General features: G+C 47.1%; 1 protein-coding gene across 5 annotated transcripts in view; it reads left to right on the plus strand.

Moving 5' to 3' along the window:
- TBCD (tubulin folding cofactor D) overlaps positions 1-15,947 on the plus strand; it is a 194,283-nt gene that overhangs the window by 150,285 nt on the left and 28,051 nt on the right. For all 5 annotated transcript variants that reach the window (XM_070483903.1, XM_014865030.3, XM_070483902.1 and 2 more), the window contains 3 exons: positions 13,234-13,296; positions 14,209-14,285; positions 15,732-15,813. In XM_070483903.1, coding sequence (XP_070340004.1) covers positions 13,234-13,296; positions 14,209-14,285; positions 15,732-15,813 — 222 coding nt within the window. The remainder of the gene's footprint in view (positions 1-13,233; positions 13,297-14,208; positions 14,286-15,731; positions 15,814-15,947) is intronic.

The following is a 15,947-nucleotide window of genomic DNA, read 5'->3' on the forward strand; positions in this document are numbered from 1 at the left end:
CACCTGTGTCGAGGACCCACTGTGCGTGGGCTCCAGGAAGTGAGCACCTGTTTTAAAGAGTCTCTGTTTGCAGGCTGCAGGGAAGTTAGCATGTGTGTTGAGGACTCACTGTGCGCAGGCTCTAGAAAGTGAGCACCTGTGTCGAGGACCCACTGTGCATGGGCTCCAGGAAGTGAGCACCTGTTTTGAAGATTCACTGTGTGCAGGCTTCAGGAAGTGAGCACCTGTGTTGGGGACCCACTGTGCGAGGCCCCAGGTGATGAACAGAACAGACCCAGTCCTGCCTTGTGGAGCTCACAGCTGCACAAAACCAGAGCCACTTTGGGGGTGGTGGAAGCAACTCGGACAGGAGGGAGCAGGAGAAAAGCTGAACAATGTTCCTTGAAACCTGAGTCCATCCTCAAAGCGGTGCCCTCAGTTCTCACTCCTAGGTGAGGCGGGTCGGGGAGCCCCTTCTGTCCCCAGCGGGTTATGACAGTTGAGCAGGGTGCAGGTTCTCCACAAGCTTCTTCATAAGCTGTTGTAGTTTTAGAGGTTTTCTTTCTTTTTTTTTTAAATTATTATTTTTTATTGAGTTAATGATAGGTTACAATCTTGTGAAATTTCAGTTGTACATTATTGTTTGTCAGTCATGTTGTAGGTGCACCCCTCCACCCCACCTTTCCCCCGGTAGCCACTAATCTGTTCTCTTTGTCCGCATTTTTAAATTCCTCATATGAGTGGAGTCATACAGAGATCATTTTTCTCTATCTGACTTATTTCACTTAACATAATTCCCTCAAGTTCCATCCATGTTGTTGCAAATGGGACAATTTTGTTCTTTTTTGTGGCTGAGTAGTATTCCATTGTATATATACACCACATCTTCTTTATCCAATCATCTGTTGATGGGCACTTAGGTTGCTTCCATGTCTTGGCGATTGTAAATAATGCAGCAATGAACATTGGGGTGCATGGGACTTTTGGAGTTGCTGATTTCAGGTTCTTTGGATAGACACCCAGTACTGGGATAGCTGGATCGTATGGTAGTTCTATTTTTAATTTTTTGAGGAATCTCCATACTGTATTCCATAGTGGCTGCACCAGTTTGCATTCCCACCAGCAGTGTATGAGGGTTCCTTTTCCTCCACAACCTCTCCCAGCATTTGTTACTATTTGTTTTAGTTATTTTTGTCATTCTAATGGGTGTAAGCTGGTATCTTAGTGTAGTTTTGATTTGTATTTCCCTGATGCACAGTGATGATGAACATCTTTTCATGTGCCTATTGGCCATCTGTATATCTTGTTTGGAGAAATGTCTGTTCATGTCTCCAGCCTATTTTTTGATCAGGTTGTTTGATTTTTTGTGAACCATCCCTGTGTCCCTGGTATGAATCCCACTTGTTCATGATGTATGATCCTTTGGATGAATTGCTGAATTCCGATTGCCAAAATTTTGTTGAGAATTTTTGCATCTATGTCCATCAGCGATATTGGCCTGTAGTTCCCCTTTTTTGTGCTGTCTTTGTCAGGCTTTGGTATCAGCGTGATGTTGGCCTCGTAGAATGTGTTAGGAAGTGTTCCATCCTCCCTAATTTTTTGGAATAGCTTGAAAAGGATAGGTATTAAATCCTCTCTGAAAGTTTGGTAGAATTCCCCAGGGAAGCCGTCTGGTCCTGGGGTTTTATTCTTTGGGATGCTTTTGATGGCTGTTTCAGTCTCTTTCCTTGTGATTGGTCTGTTCAAATTGTCTGCTTCTTCTTGAGTGAGCTTTGGGAGATTGTAGGACTCCAAGAATTTATCCGTTTCCTCTAGGTTATCCATTTTGCTGGCATATAGTTTTTCGTGGTATTCTCTTATAATCCATTGTATTTCTGTGGAGTCTGTTGTTATTACTCCTCTTTCGTTTCTGATTTTGTTTATTTGAGCTTTCTCTCTTTTTTTCTTTGTAAGTCTGGCTAGGGGTTTGTCAGTTTTATTTATCTTCTGAAAGAACCAGCTCTTTGTTTCATTGATCCTTTATACTGCGTTTTTTGTTTCAACAGCATTTATTTCTGCTCTGATTTTTATTATTTCTCTCCTTCTGCTGACTTTGGGCTTTGTTTGTTCTTCTTTCTCTGATTCAGTTAGGTGTAGCTGAAGATTGCTGATTTGGGATTTTTCTTGTTTGTTAAGAAGTGCCTGAATTGCAATGAATTTTCCTCTTCATACAGCTTTTGCTGCATCCCATATGAGTTGGTATGGAATGTTATCATTTTCATTTGTCTCCAGGTGTTTTTTGATTTCTTCTTTAATTTCTTCAACGATCCATTGCTTGTTCAATAGCGTATTGTTTAGTCTCCACATCCTTGTGCCTTTCTCAGCTTTTTTCTTGTAATTAATTTCTAGCATTACAGCGTTATGATTGGAGAAGATGCTTGTTATTATTTTAATTCTTTTAAATTTGTAGAGGCTTGCCTTGTTTCCCAACATATGGTCTATCCTTGAGAACCTTCCATGCGCCCTTGAGAAGACCGTGTATTCTGCTGTTTTTGGATGGAGTGTTCTATATATGTCTATTAAGTCCAACTGTTTTAGCTTTTCGTTTAGCTCCCCTATTTCGTTGTTGATTTTCTGTCTGGATGATCTGTCCATTGATGTGAGTGGGGTGTTGAGGTCCCTTACTATTATTGTGTTATTTTTAATATCTTTTTTTAGGTTTGTTAATAGTTGCTTCATGAACTTTGGTGCTCCTGTGTTGGGTGCATAGATATTTATAAGCGTTATTTCTTCTTGATGAAGTGTCCCTTTGATCATTACATATTGGCCCTCTGTGTCTCTCTTTACCTGCCTTATCTTGAAGTCTGTTTTGTCTGATAGAAGTATTGCGACACCTGCTTTCTTTTGTTTGCTATTAGCTGGGAGTATTGTCTTCCACCTCTTCACTCTGAGCCTGTGTTTGTCCTTGGAGCTGAGGTGTGTTTCCTGGAGACAACAAATTGTTGGATCTTGCTCTTTAATCCATTTTGCCACTCTGTGTCTTTTTATGGGAGAGTTCAGTCCGTTTACATTGAGGGTGAGTGTTGATGCATGAGGGCTTACTGCTGTCATTCTGTTGCTCGTTTTCCGGTTTTCCTGTGTTTCCTTTGTTTCTCGTCCTGTGTGTTTTAGCCTGTCCATTGACTTCTGCAATTTCTTATGCTGGGTTTCTTAGATTTTTCCTTATTTATGTTTTGTGTCTCTGTTCTATTTTTTAGTTTAGTGGCTACCCTGAAGTTTGTATTCAGAATCTCGTGTATAACATAGTCCATTTTCTGGTGGTCTCTTACTTCCTTAGCCTAGACTGTTTCAGCCCCTTTCCTCCTCCCCTCCTAAATTATTATTTTCATCTCTTATTCCAACTTGTGTTGTGAGTTTGTGGTTAGAGTGATGATTGTCTTTGCTTTGGTGATTTCCTTCCCTTTATCCTAATGCTGTAGTTGAATATTTGCTATGCTATTCCGATTCTATCTGTTTGTCTCCCTACTCTGTGTTTTGTGACCCCTTTCTCCCTTTTTTTCTTATGTCAGGTGTGAGAGCCTTCTTGAGGATTTCTTGTAGTGGAGGTCTTGTGACTACGAAGTCCCTTCGCTTTTGTTTGTCTGGAAAAGATTTAATTTCTCTCTCATATCTGAAGGATATTTTTGCTGGATAGAGTATTCTTGGCTGAAGATTTTTATCCTTTAAAATTTTGAATATGTCACTCCCATCTCTCCTAGCTTGTAAGGTTTCTGTAGAGAAATCCACTGAAAGTGTGATAGGGGTTCCTTTGTAGGTTACTTTCTTCTGCCTTGCTGCCCTGAGTATTCTTTCTTTGTCCTTCATTTTTGCCATTTTTACTACTGTGTGTCTTGCAGTAGGTCTTTTTACATTGACAAATCTAGGAGATCTGAAAGCTTCCTCCACACACGTTTCTCTCTCAATCCCTAGATTTGGGAAGTTGTCTTATTTTGTTGAGCACACTTTCTGCTCCATTTTCCTTTTCTACGCCCTCAGGAATTCTGACGATTCTTAAGTTGCATTTTCTCATCGAGTCAGCTATTTCACTGAGATTTTCTTCAGTTTTTTAAATTCTTAGTTCTCTTTCTTCCTCTGTCTGGAGCCATTCAGCCTGTCTATCTTCGATTATGCTAATTTTCTCCTCTTCGGTGTCTACACGGGCATTCAGGGAATCCGTATTCTGTTTTATCTGATCCATTGTATTTTTCATCTCTAGTATTTCTGATTGATTCTTCTTTATAGTTTCAATCTGTTTTGTGAAGTAACTCCAGAACTCTTTGACTTGTTTCTCTATATTTCCCTTTACCTCATTGAGTCCTTTGAGGATAGCTATTTTGAACTCATCTTCACTTAGTTTACCTATTTCCAAGCCCTCAGGACCTACTTCTCTATTTTTATTGTTTTCCTTTTGGCCTGGAGCTTTTGTAAATTGCTGGATGGTAGAGGAGCGGTTTTTGTGCATGATGGTATTATTCGGTTACGGTTACAGCCTGTCGCCACTAGATGGGGGTCGAGAGCCTTGCATTCTGAGCCCTCTTCCTTCAGCCAATGGTGGTGCGCAGCTTGCATTGGGAGAGGAGGAGCACTTTCTCTCACAAGCCGACCTGTATTGGATCAGGCCTCACTTTCTGGTCTCCTGGGGCCCTGGCTTGCTGGAGTTCCCCCATGCGAAAGCTTTCCCCCATTAGACGGTTTCCACTGTACCAGTGGTGGGAGTCCTGGACGATCCCCAGATGTGCAGCCCCTCCCCGCACCCGTGGCAGCGATTCCAGTCTCTAGCGATTCAAGTTCTCTCCTACCCTGTTCCAGCTCTTTCAAGGTCAGCTCCAGCTTCTCCGCCCTCCGTCGTTTGGCGGCTGTGGGTCTCCAACGATTTCTGTTATTAGGATTTTTTTTTTGGTTGGAAAGCACTTGCTCTTTTCGGTTGTAATCTGGAGGGGAGAGAGTCCCGGGTAAGCTCACGCCACCATGTTGCTAACGTCCCCTGGAGATTTTCTTTATGAACGTAAGGAGGGAACCACGGACACGTTGTGGACCATTCCACCTAATGCCAAAGGGAGGCCTATGTCAGTTCCTGAGACCAAGGGTGGAGGGCTGGGTTCCAGTCCCCAAGGTCCCGTACCTCCCTTAGGAGTGGCTGCAAGCTAGGCAGTTTGGGAACGTGAGTGAGCATTGCGGGCAGACTTGCTGAGGTCTGTTTGGAGTGAGTGGAGGAGGGCAGACAGGAGTTCCAGGGTGTGCAGTTGATATGCCAGGACTGAGTTGACCTCTCGGTCTCTGTCCATGTCTCCCACCCCAGCCTGATGGGACCTGTCTCCAGTGTCATCTCAGTGTTCTCATGGGTTTGACAGGTGTCACTGGGAAATAAACTCTACAGGCGTGCGCTAAATCTCTGCCGGCCAGTGTGTGGAGCCACAGATGGTCTGCTCTGCAGTTGCTGCCTCTGGGCCAGGGTCAGCGTGTGGCTTTTGGAATGGACTCCATCACTGCATGTCAGATGTGCAGCCACCAGATGACTCCAAGTTGCTCCCTGGGCGTCATCGATGGCTCGTGATCTGTGAACCATTCTGGATTTAGAGGTTTGGCTCGGCTTGGGTCAGGTGCATGTATTCTCAGGGGTCCACTCCCTGACCTCCAGCTTGTAGCTCGAGCAGAGTGGGACTGCAGGGCGGGCCCTACGACTTTTGCCCGCACCCCTACACATGTGGTGGGTCTGCTTGTTGTGTCATCTGCATTTGACCAGAAGTTTGCACAGAAACCCTCGCTCACTATAAGAGGCCTTTCACAATCCCAGCAGCCAGAGCTGGCCACCGTGGAAGCCCTAGGGACTCCCTGAAGGCCATTCTTCTCTCCATGCGGATTGGTGTCTCAGGGCATTGGGGTCACGTTGTGTGTACGGCTTCTCACAACGCATTGTTAGGAGCTTTCATGCCCACCAGGTGAGCTGCTCAGCTTTACCAGGGCTCGGTGACTGCTGCTGAGACGCGGTGCGTCTGAGACGCGCTGTGGCATCAACGTTGCCCTGGCCTGCCTCCACAGACAGCCGTCAGGGACTCCAGAGAAATGCCTTCTTGAGACGGGAGTGACTGAGCAAGGAGCACGCCTGCCGTGAGCCTTCCTCGGCTGCCTTGGAGGTGCTTTCCACAAAGTCTGCACCACGTGGCGTGCCCTGGACTGAGCGTCCGCTACCGTCGGCCCTGCCCTGCCCCACCCGGGGCTACATTGCCACTTCAAGAGACAGAGGAGCAGGGATGTGCCTTCTGTCTTGGCTGCTTCTTGCTGATGTTATTTGCAAAGACTCAAGGCAAGGTGGCCGTCCCCTCATGCCCTTGTTTACTGGCTGCACCTACTGCTTGTCTGTGCCAAAGGAGTTAATTGTGACACAGAACTGTTTAAAGATAAAAAAAGCAACCTCTCTGCTATTTTGGTGTTTTTGTGCCACCCCAGATCCTTGGGGGATTTGCCTGGAAGGATAGCTGAGGTGTGTGGTCTGTTGTTGGGGCTGTGTGTGGATGCTTCCATTCACCCCCCGACATGCACCCACCTCCCCACCTGCCCTCTGCTTCAGGAGGCTGTGTGGAAGGGGTGCACAGTGGCGGGCCCACTGGGAGGCATCATGGGGGCACGTTGTGGGGGGGCATTGTGGGTGCACGTCGTGGGGGGCATCATGGGGCATGTTGTGATGGGCATTGTGAGAGGGGGCATCGTGGGGGCACATTGTGAGGGGCATCATGGGACACGTTATGATGGTCATTGTGATGGGAGCATCGTGGGGACATTGCCCGTCTCTCAGGCCTGCTGGCTTCCAGCCTGTTTGGTCGGTGGGAGCTCCTGCCGGGTCAGCAGGAGGAGGAGGAGGGGAGGAAAGTGAGGTCAGGGGGTGCTCTGCCAGCCTGCACCCTGCAACCAAGGTCACAGCTCCTGGAGATGGCCCGTCCCCACACCTCTCTCCTAAGTGGCCCCTTAATAACCTCCCTGGGGATCATTCTGAAGCTCTTCTTCCATGGTGACCTCGAATGATCCCTTGGTGTAAACTTGGGTTTTTTTCCTCATTGTTGTTTTTCCATTTGTAGGAAATTATTTTCCTTCAAGTTTATTTAAGTAAAAATAGTTCAGAAAGTGAAATAGTTCTGCTGAGTGTCAGTGGTCTTGGCCCCACACCCCTAATCCCAAATTTTTGTTGCTCCAAAGTCATCACTTTCAATCCTTCCAGCTGCCTTTTTTTCTTACCTGCTTCCACATTTCTAAGTTATGTGCTTGCACAGCACTTTCTCCATTTCTTTAGTTTTAGATGTGTTTGTTTAAATGAGGCAAGAGCCAAGGCTCTCACCAAAATGAGAAACTGAGTGGATGCACAGGCTGCACGTGGCTTCTGGCTTATGCACCTATGCCCTTTGACAACGTGGGCAAGTGAGTTCTGCGCTACTGTCAAGAATGTCATGTCGCTCAGCCGTGAGGTTCTGGTCAAACCGCAAGTCTCTTGGAGGTTCTCTGTACGTTTCATGGCAACAATAGCTCAGACCTGGGAGTCATCGCAGACCCTCTGTTCACATATCAGAAAAATAACAAGTTGGCCTTTGCTGTGAATATTCACACAAGTCTGTAAGCTGCTTAGGAGAAGGAGAGCGGTATCGAGTGAGCATCCTCGACGGAGCCCTGATCAGTGTGTTTAAGGTGGTTTTATGTCACAGAACCCAGCTCTGCCTCCCTGGCTGAGGGAGCAGGGCCTCTCCTCTCTCTCTCTCTCGCGTCCTTTTGCTCATGTGAAGGCCTGTATGCCAAGGCCACACTGTGAGATTTCACCATTTAGAACCGTGAGAAGCGGGGCTGGGCAATAGAGCTCAGCTTTGCTAGGAGAGATGGAGCGCTGAGCTGTCCCAAATTTGGGAGCCTTAAAACAACCCGTTTTTTATCTGCTCATGCTGCAACACGTCTAGTCTGCTGAGGGCAGGGAGTCTGCTCCTGCGTCCTTGGGACCCAGCTGACAAAGACTCCATGCCTGGAACGTGGCCGGGGCTGTGGAGAAGGAAGAGTGCATGTGGCTCTCAGTGCTCCCACAGGAGCCACACTCCTGCTGCTCTCATTGCGTTGGCCAGGGCATGTCACATGACCACACAGACTTTCCACAATCTGTACAAGTGCAGTCCCTCCATGTGCCTCCAGAGGGGCAGGGAGACCACCGTGTTGTGAGCAGCGCTGGCATCTGCCACCAGTGGTGGAAGGTTGTCACTGAGGAGCCAGGGTAAAGACCTGGCATTCTGCTTGAACATGCAGTGTTAGGTCACTTCCTCCAGTGGGAGATGAAGGTCCGCCCTCTGACCCCGGTGCCCCTCCCAACACACACCTTACCTCCTGTTACGTCCTCTGACCATAGCCCCCTTCCTGACAGGTCAGGTCGTCCAGGTGTCTAGTCAGAATTCATTAGGTTACCCACATATTTACCTTTCTAAAGACTCTGCATCTCTTTCTGCATCTCTGACCTTGCAGGGGACCATTTCCTTTAGCCTGAAGAACAGACACGCCTTAGTGTTCTCCGTGGTGTCCGTTTGTGGGCAGTAAACTCTAATTTGTCTGTCTGAAATGTCTTTATTTTTGCTGGGTATAGAACTTTAGTTGGGCATTTATTTCTTAGCACTGTAAAGATCACATTCTGTTGTCTTCTCAGTTTTTTCCTTTTTTGTTGAGAGGTTATCTGCCACTCTTTACTCTGTGGGAGGTGATCTGTTCATTTTCTCGGCCTCTCTGGAGATTTTGTCTTCATCTTTGGTTTTCATAGTTTTACCATGATAGACCTAGAATGAATTTTCTTTGTGTTTATCTTGCTTGGGGTTCTAGGGTTAATAGTGGTTCTGTAATCTGTAGTTTTTGTAGAATTTTTGGGTCACTTTTGGAAAAAGTCTCAGCCATTACTTCTTCAAATATTGCTCTTCTCCACTTCTCTCTCCCCTGTGCTTCTGGGACTCCATTCATCTGTAAGTCAGCCCATCTCACGTCATTCTTCCTGTCCCTGACCCTGTCTTCTTTTACTGTCCTTTCTAGTTTGGGTATTTTTTTGACCTATATTCCACGTCACTAATTCTCTCTTCAGCGGTGTCTTCTTTGCCGTTAAACACATCCATTGAACTCTTAGTTCTTGTGTTTTTGTCTCTATGAATTTCTATTTTTTTATAGTTTCTATATCCTTGTCATAGTTTTCAGTCATTTCTTTTACCTCTTTGGGCATGATAAGCACAGTTTAGAGTCTGTGTCTAATAATACCATTACTTAGAGCTTCTGTAGTTCTGTTTATAAAGGTCTGGATGTTGGGTATGAAAATCTACAGAAATACACTGAAGCCTGGAAACGTGTCCTTTTCCAGAGAGTCTTTCCGTGTGCTTCTGGTCAGAGACCTGGGGCTGGCCGCCTGGAGCACCTCCCTCCCGTTTCAAGATTGGAGGGGCTCAGCACTGGCTTCAGCCAGGTGCCCTGAATTTTATGCTTATGTCTGGGGATTGGTCTTTTGGCTTCAAAACCCATTGTGAGGGGTTTCCTGGTTTACCTGCAGTGGCTCTGGTCTCCAGGTTTGGTCCCGCCAGCCCTTGAAGACTCTGAGAAGCTCTGGTCCTCCTCTGGGTTTTGAGTGCCTGCTCTGGGATCACTGGTGCTGCCAGCAGCAGGTGCTCACTCCTGGGGTTGGCTTGTAGTTCTTTAGTCCCTTGGTAGCTAACCAGTGACTTTAAGCACATACTGTTTGTTTTTAATTTTGTCTGTCTTTTTAAAAATGTTGCCTTAGCTGGTCGGTTGGTCTGAATTACCTAGTCTGTTACTTTTTAAAACCTTTTATTTTGAAATAATTATAGCCTCATGGGAAGTTATAAAATTAGTGCATAGAGCCCTTTGTATCTGTCACCCAGCTTCCCTCAGTGGCATCTTATCTTACAGTTTAGTGTCAAAGCCATGACATTGACATGGGTACCACTCCATTAACTAGACTACAGACTCATCCAGTTTTCACGTGTGTTTTTGGATGGGGTGTGTGTGCGTCTGGTCCTATGCAGCCGTGCTTAGAGTTGTATAACCGGCTCCCTGGTCAAGATGCAGAACTGCTTGCTCAGCACGAAGGCCTCCCTCCTGCTGCCCCTTTTGTTCACCCCCCCATCCCCTGACGGCCACTAATCGGCTGTCTTTACAGTCTGTCGTTTCAAGAGTGTGTGTGAATGGGATCACGTGGTACGAAAGCTTTTGAGGTTGGACTTTTTCCATAAGAAGGATGCCCCGGGATCCCTCTGGATAGTTCAGTGTTAATAGGTTGTCCTTTTTATCCTACTGTCTGCTTGTACCAGAGTTAGTTTAACCATTTAGGGACATTTGGGCTGATTCCAGCTTTTATGAATAAGGCTGCCAAGACTATTTGCATACTGCTTTTTGTGTGAACCTAACTGCTCATTTCTCTGGGATAAATCCCCAAGAGTTTCATTGCCGAGTCACATGGTAACCATGTGTTTTGTAAGAAACTGCCAAAAGATTTCTAGAATGTTTGCACCATTTTACCTTCCCACAGGCAGTGTATGAGAGTTCCAGTTTCTTTGCAGCCTTGTCAGCACTTGGTCCTCTCACTGTTTATAACCTTAGCCATTCTGATAAACAGACAGTGACATGTCACTGTGGGTTCCATTTGCACGTCCCTGATGGCTAGTGATGTGGAACATCTTTTTGTGTGCTGTTTTTTTTAACTTGATAAAATGCGTTTAAAATTTATATGCAGGTCAAATCTCTTAAGTTATTTTAAAAAATAGAACTTGGGTTTTCCAGTCCTTAAAACATACCGTAAAACTATTCAGAACAGAATGGCATTTTCTTAGGAGCAGGCAAAGAGATTGATAGAATGGAAGAGAGAATCCAGAAATAGATTCCAGTGTAAAGATATGGATGGGGTTTGATATGTGACAAAGAAGGCGTTTCCAACTTTGGGGAAGAGGGTAGCTTATTGACTGAATGACAGTGTCCCAAATGGCCGTGGGGAAGAGAGTAAAATTGTGTCCCTACCTCACACACATCCAAAACTAAACTTCTGATTAACTGAAATCTTAAGTACAAAAAATGTAATTTAAAAAAATTCAAAGAAATTTCAGGAGACATTCATTATAGTATAACGTCTGTTCCTAAAAAACTTGTTAATTTGGAAGTTTTCAAATCTACACAGAAGCAAAGAGAAATAGTGTAACGAGCCCCATGTCTGTCCTCCGTCTTCAGTGAGTCCCCATATTTGCTACTATTGTTTTATTTGGTCCCTGAACATATTCCTTCCAGGGCCCTCCCCCGACCCCCCGAACTGTAAAGCAGATCCAAACACCACGTCACAGTAAGACTTCATTGGATAGTTTGAACTGGGAAGGACTCTTTTCTTTTGAGGAAGACTGGCCCTGAGCTAACATCCATGCCCATCTTCCTCTACTTTATATGTGGGACGCCTACCACAGCATGGCTTGATGAGCAGTGCCATGTCTGCACCCGGGATCCGAACCGGCAAACCCTGGGCTGCTGAAGTGGAATGTGTGCACTTAACCGCTGTGCCACCGGGCCGGCCCAGAAGGACTCTTTTTTTCTGTGTGTTTTTCTTTGTTTTATTTTTGGCTCTTGGCACAGAACCACCTAGCAGAATTGACAGTAGTTCCACTACTAAAAACTAGCAAGAGAAAATAATGTTTGTTTAATAAATATTAAAAGCTTTTGTATAGAAGAATATACCATGTGTAAAGTCAGTAGACTAAGTACAGATTTAGAGGACGTACTTGTATTGCAGTTGAAAGATAAATTATTATTCATAGGCTGCAAAGACTTCTTAAAATTGCCCATCCAATTGAGAATAGGGCAAAGCAGAATATGGACATTTCACCTGAGTGCGTGGTTGTGGTGTCTACGGCTGTGTGATCCTCTGAGCATGGAGGATGCCTGGGAGCTCGCCGTCCAGGTCACCTTAGTGCCCGGATCCAGGCTGGAGCTCGGTTACAAGGAAGGGGTGTCCGTACAAAGGCAGGGTGTTCGCTCGCTCCTGTGGAGGTGTGTTGGGGGTACTTGGCGCATGCACAGCTGAGCAGTAAGGGGTGACCGCCACAATGTCAGTGGCAACTTTTTCCATCTTACATTTTTCTGTAGTGTTAGAACTTTTTCAACAAAGATGAATTTATACAATTGAGAAAAACCACTAAAGCTGTTTTCACTTTAGTGTAACAGGAATGGCGGGTGCAGAGGCCGCACTCTTTCCGTATTATGTGTGGGCAGTTCAAGAAGAAGACTTTTGTGTAGGCACTTTAGGAGGAGCGTGAGTGTCTTGCTGGGAAGTACAGGGGGCTGTCCCAGGTGGGTGGGGGGCGGGGGTGGGGGGAGGGCGGGTCCTGGGTGTGGTTCCGATGGTGGGCATGGCCATACTCTGCCCCTCCTCACTGAGGCGCTGCCCCTCAGGGTGGGCCTCTCCTGCTGGGCTCCCCATGCAGACGTCGGGCCATGCATGGTGAGGCTGCCAGCCAGAAGCTCAGGGTCCTGGTATTTGGTCCCATGTTTCCGGTTTCCTGTGCAACGGGCGGGTCTGTAACCTCTTGGTTACATTGGACTGTATCTCTGCCGTGGAAGTGTAATCATTTCTCGATTTAAAAATGGACACTGGGTTATTCATAGTCAGGTGCTTACCAGAGCTTCCAGCACTGCAGCTAGTCCAGGAACCATCCTGCTGTGGATAATAAGCAGTACTTTCTCTGCTGACAGCGTGAGCTCCTGCTCTTGGTCTGACTCGGTCCCAACCCACGGTGGACCCCCGGGCACTCACCTGTCTGGCCCCTGGCAGACCCCAGGATGGTCACCTGTCCGACCCATGGTGGAACCCCCAGTGCTCACCTGTGATAGGAGTGCTTCTTCCATCCTTGGAGACCCTTTTTCTCCCATGTGAGCATACTGCGCCGTGGTCCTCGTCTCAGGCAGGTGCCTAATGCTCTGCCACAGCTCCTGGTCACTTGTAGGTGTTGATGACCTCGCTAGCCCATGAGTCCTCTGAATCGCTACTCGTCCCTGGGGATTCGTGTTGGGGTCTGTAGCTGAGGAGATGCCCAGGGCTTGCTCGAGGGCTGGCTGGATAGCAGCACTGAGGCATGTGGAGTGGGAGGGGGCTTGCTGCTGGACGTGCAGGACTCAGACACAGCAGGGTAGGTGCTGTGACAGGCACTTTTGGAGAAATGACATTGAATTTATCCTTTTTCTTCCTAGTGTGCGTTTTAATAGAAAACTTGTCCCTTTCCAAAATGCCCTTCAGAGGTGATGCTGTAATCGGTAAGTGTTTTTCTTGTTCAGTAACTCACCTTGCAGCATTTTCTTCCAGAACTACTTCCAATTAAAAAGTAAAAATGAATCTGTTAGGATAGATGATAAAGTCTCATGATATTAAATACCTTGTTTTGAAATTACTACACGAACCCAATGTAAATCATGAGCGTCTGTCACACTCCTCCCTCCTCAAAAAAAAAGAGAATCTTTCCCTTCCTTCCTCAGACCTCCTAGCTGTGCCTCTGCCCGTCACAGCCGCGCCCAGTGCTGGCCGTTGTTGTCTGTTCCTCTCCCGATGGACGGTGCAGGCCCGAGTGGCATAGATGCTCACGGGACTAGAGCAGCATTGGCAGCAGGCGCCAAGGCCTCGCAGGCAGGACGTGCGAGAACCAGCTTTCGCGGCAGCGGCTGGGCCCCCATGCAGGCCCAGAGCCCTCCGTGTTCTGTGGCAGCTGGCCACAGTGAGGCAGTAAGAAAGGGGCCTAGGCCACCTTCACCACTGGCTGTCTTTGCTCTGCAGCCGTAGAAGTCTGGTGACTGAAAAAAAAATAAAAACTGGATAGACTGAGCATTTGTTGCCACGTGTTGGGTATAATTGAGTTGACTGCTGGGTTCTTATTGTTGGGCCCTGGGCAGTGTCTGAGGGGCAGGTACAGGAGAAGACCACCTGAGGCTTGCAGGTGCAATAAAAGAACAAAGGTTGTCCCGTGTAACAGTTTTGGCATTTCAATGGCCCAGAGAAGACTTGCTCCCTTTAGATTGCGAGGCCTTCAGAATGCTAGACGCCCTGGGGAGGGTTCGCTGTAGGTTTCCTCCAGACTTTGATTTAAGAGGCAGAAGGAGATCTGTTTGTTGATGTTTGTAATTTCATCTAAATATTCTTAATCGAGTAAATAAATTTCTTTGTCTCTTTAACAGATGGTTGGCAGTGGCTGATAAATGACACTCTGAGGAATCTCCATCTTATTTCAAGTCATTCTAAACAACAGATTAAGGTGCGGGAAGCACGATTTCTCCAACTGTTGCATTACAGAAAGTGATGTTAATTATTGTGTTTAGTGTTTGTTTGAAAGGACTAGTGTGATAACTGGTAAATGGCATATTTAGAGTTCTATATGGCATTGTCTGTGTAATTATAATCAAGGAAACAAATGCAGCTGTTGGTGACCAGAATATTTAAAATTTTTAGTAGTATTTCTGGTTTTATCATATTAACCTTCGGAGCTATTTTTATATATATTGATAGTAACTATTTGGTTAGTTGAATTTGTGCAGTGTCCTGTCGAGCTGTAGGATTTTAGGGAGGGATCTTCATACCTGATGCTCATGTGCAGATGAGAACCCACAGTCCAAGATCTGCCCGCGGATCAGTGTCGGTCATTTTGAGCAAGCAAGAGAGTGTGTGTGGCCGAGTGCCACTGCTGTCTTGTCCCAGGACAGGGGGCCCTCAGACCAGCACACCTGTAACACTCAACCCCTTCCAGAGATGAGAGCTTGGGTGTTGATGACAGCTATGCTTTGACACTGAGGATGGAGAAACGAAATACATACTGGTCTCCTTTATAACTCTCCAGCCTCCTGTGTCTCTTAGCATTTCTGCTGGGTTGATAGGATGCGTCTTCAACGTCCTTTTTTTTTAAGTGATTTTATCATTCTGTTGAATCCGAGTACAGTTTCACTAGTTGAATGTGAGTGCCTCATGATCAGGGCTTCAAAATTTCCTTTTTAAGACATATCCATCATTGATTCACACTGGCAGTGGCCATGGTGCAGTGCTCTAATTGGTACCAGTGACATCTGGTGTGATGCTCCATTCTGTGGGCCCTCCCCATGCTCACAGCCCCACACTGCCAGCCCAGCACCCCTCCCGCGCCTGCTGCCTTGGCCTCAGCTCCCTGATTTGGGGTAGCAGTAGAAGGAACACAGGAGCCCAGCGGGTCTGCCGTTGCTGTCTGTGTGGTCACGCGAGGCCCATGCCAAGCTCTGGCTCCTCCTCTGTGGGCAGCAGAGGTTTGAGGAGAGGGCCTGTGCAGCCCCGTATGCCACGTTAGCTCAGTGGCTACCATCATGTTGGCTCCCCACACTCTCCTCAGCTCTCCTCCATCCTGCTCTGCGGCTCCTGGGGCTCCTGGTGGCCCGCGGGATTGGCGCCTGAGGAACTCACAGCCCCTCCTCCTCGTCCAGCCCCTTCCCGTTCCCACTGCCCCTGAACTCCTGACTCCTCTAAATGAGGCCTGTACACGGCTCGCCTAGAGTCCTTGCCCACGTTACTTCAGGTGTGTAACACACTTTATCCTTCATTCTGCTGGGAAAGAAAACATGCTCCATTTTGTGATTAACTATTCACGTTAGAAGATGTGGGATTGTATTGTGTGGAAGAAACAATCAAGGTCTCTGTTCGATTTACTAGCACGGCCCCCTCACATTCTGCCTTGCTTTAGGATGCGGCTGTCTTGGCCCTGGCCGCTCTCTGCAGTGAGTACTACACGAAGGAGCCTGGGGAGGTGGACCCCGCCCGGCAGGGTGAGTGGATGTGGAGCAGTGGACCCTCAGACCCTCCAGGAAGCTTGGGTGCGCAGGGTGGGGGTTTCTGCCACTCCCTCCTGCGGCAGTGTGGATGGGGTCTGGGGAGGGAGAGTGCTGGGCAGGTGAGTGCA

Source organism: Equus asinus, chromosome 13, assembly GCF_041296235.1.
Source record: "Equus asinus isolate D_3611 breed Donkey chromosome 13, EquAss-T2T_v2, whole genome shotgun sequence".
NCBI classification, from domain to species: Eukaryota; Metazoa; Chordata; class Mammalia; order Perissodactyla; family Equidae; genus Equus; species Equus asinus.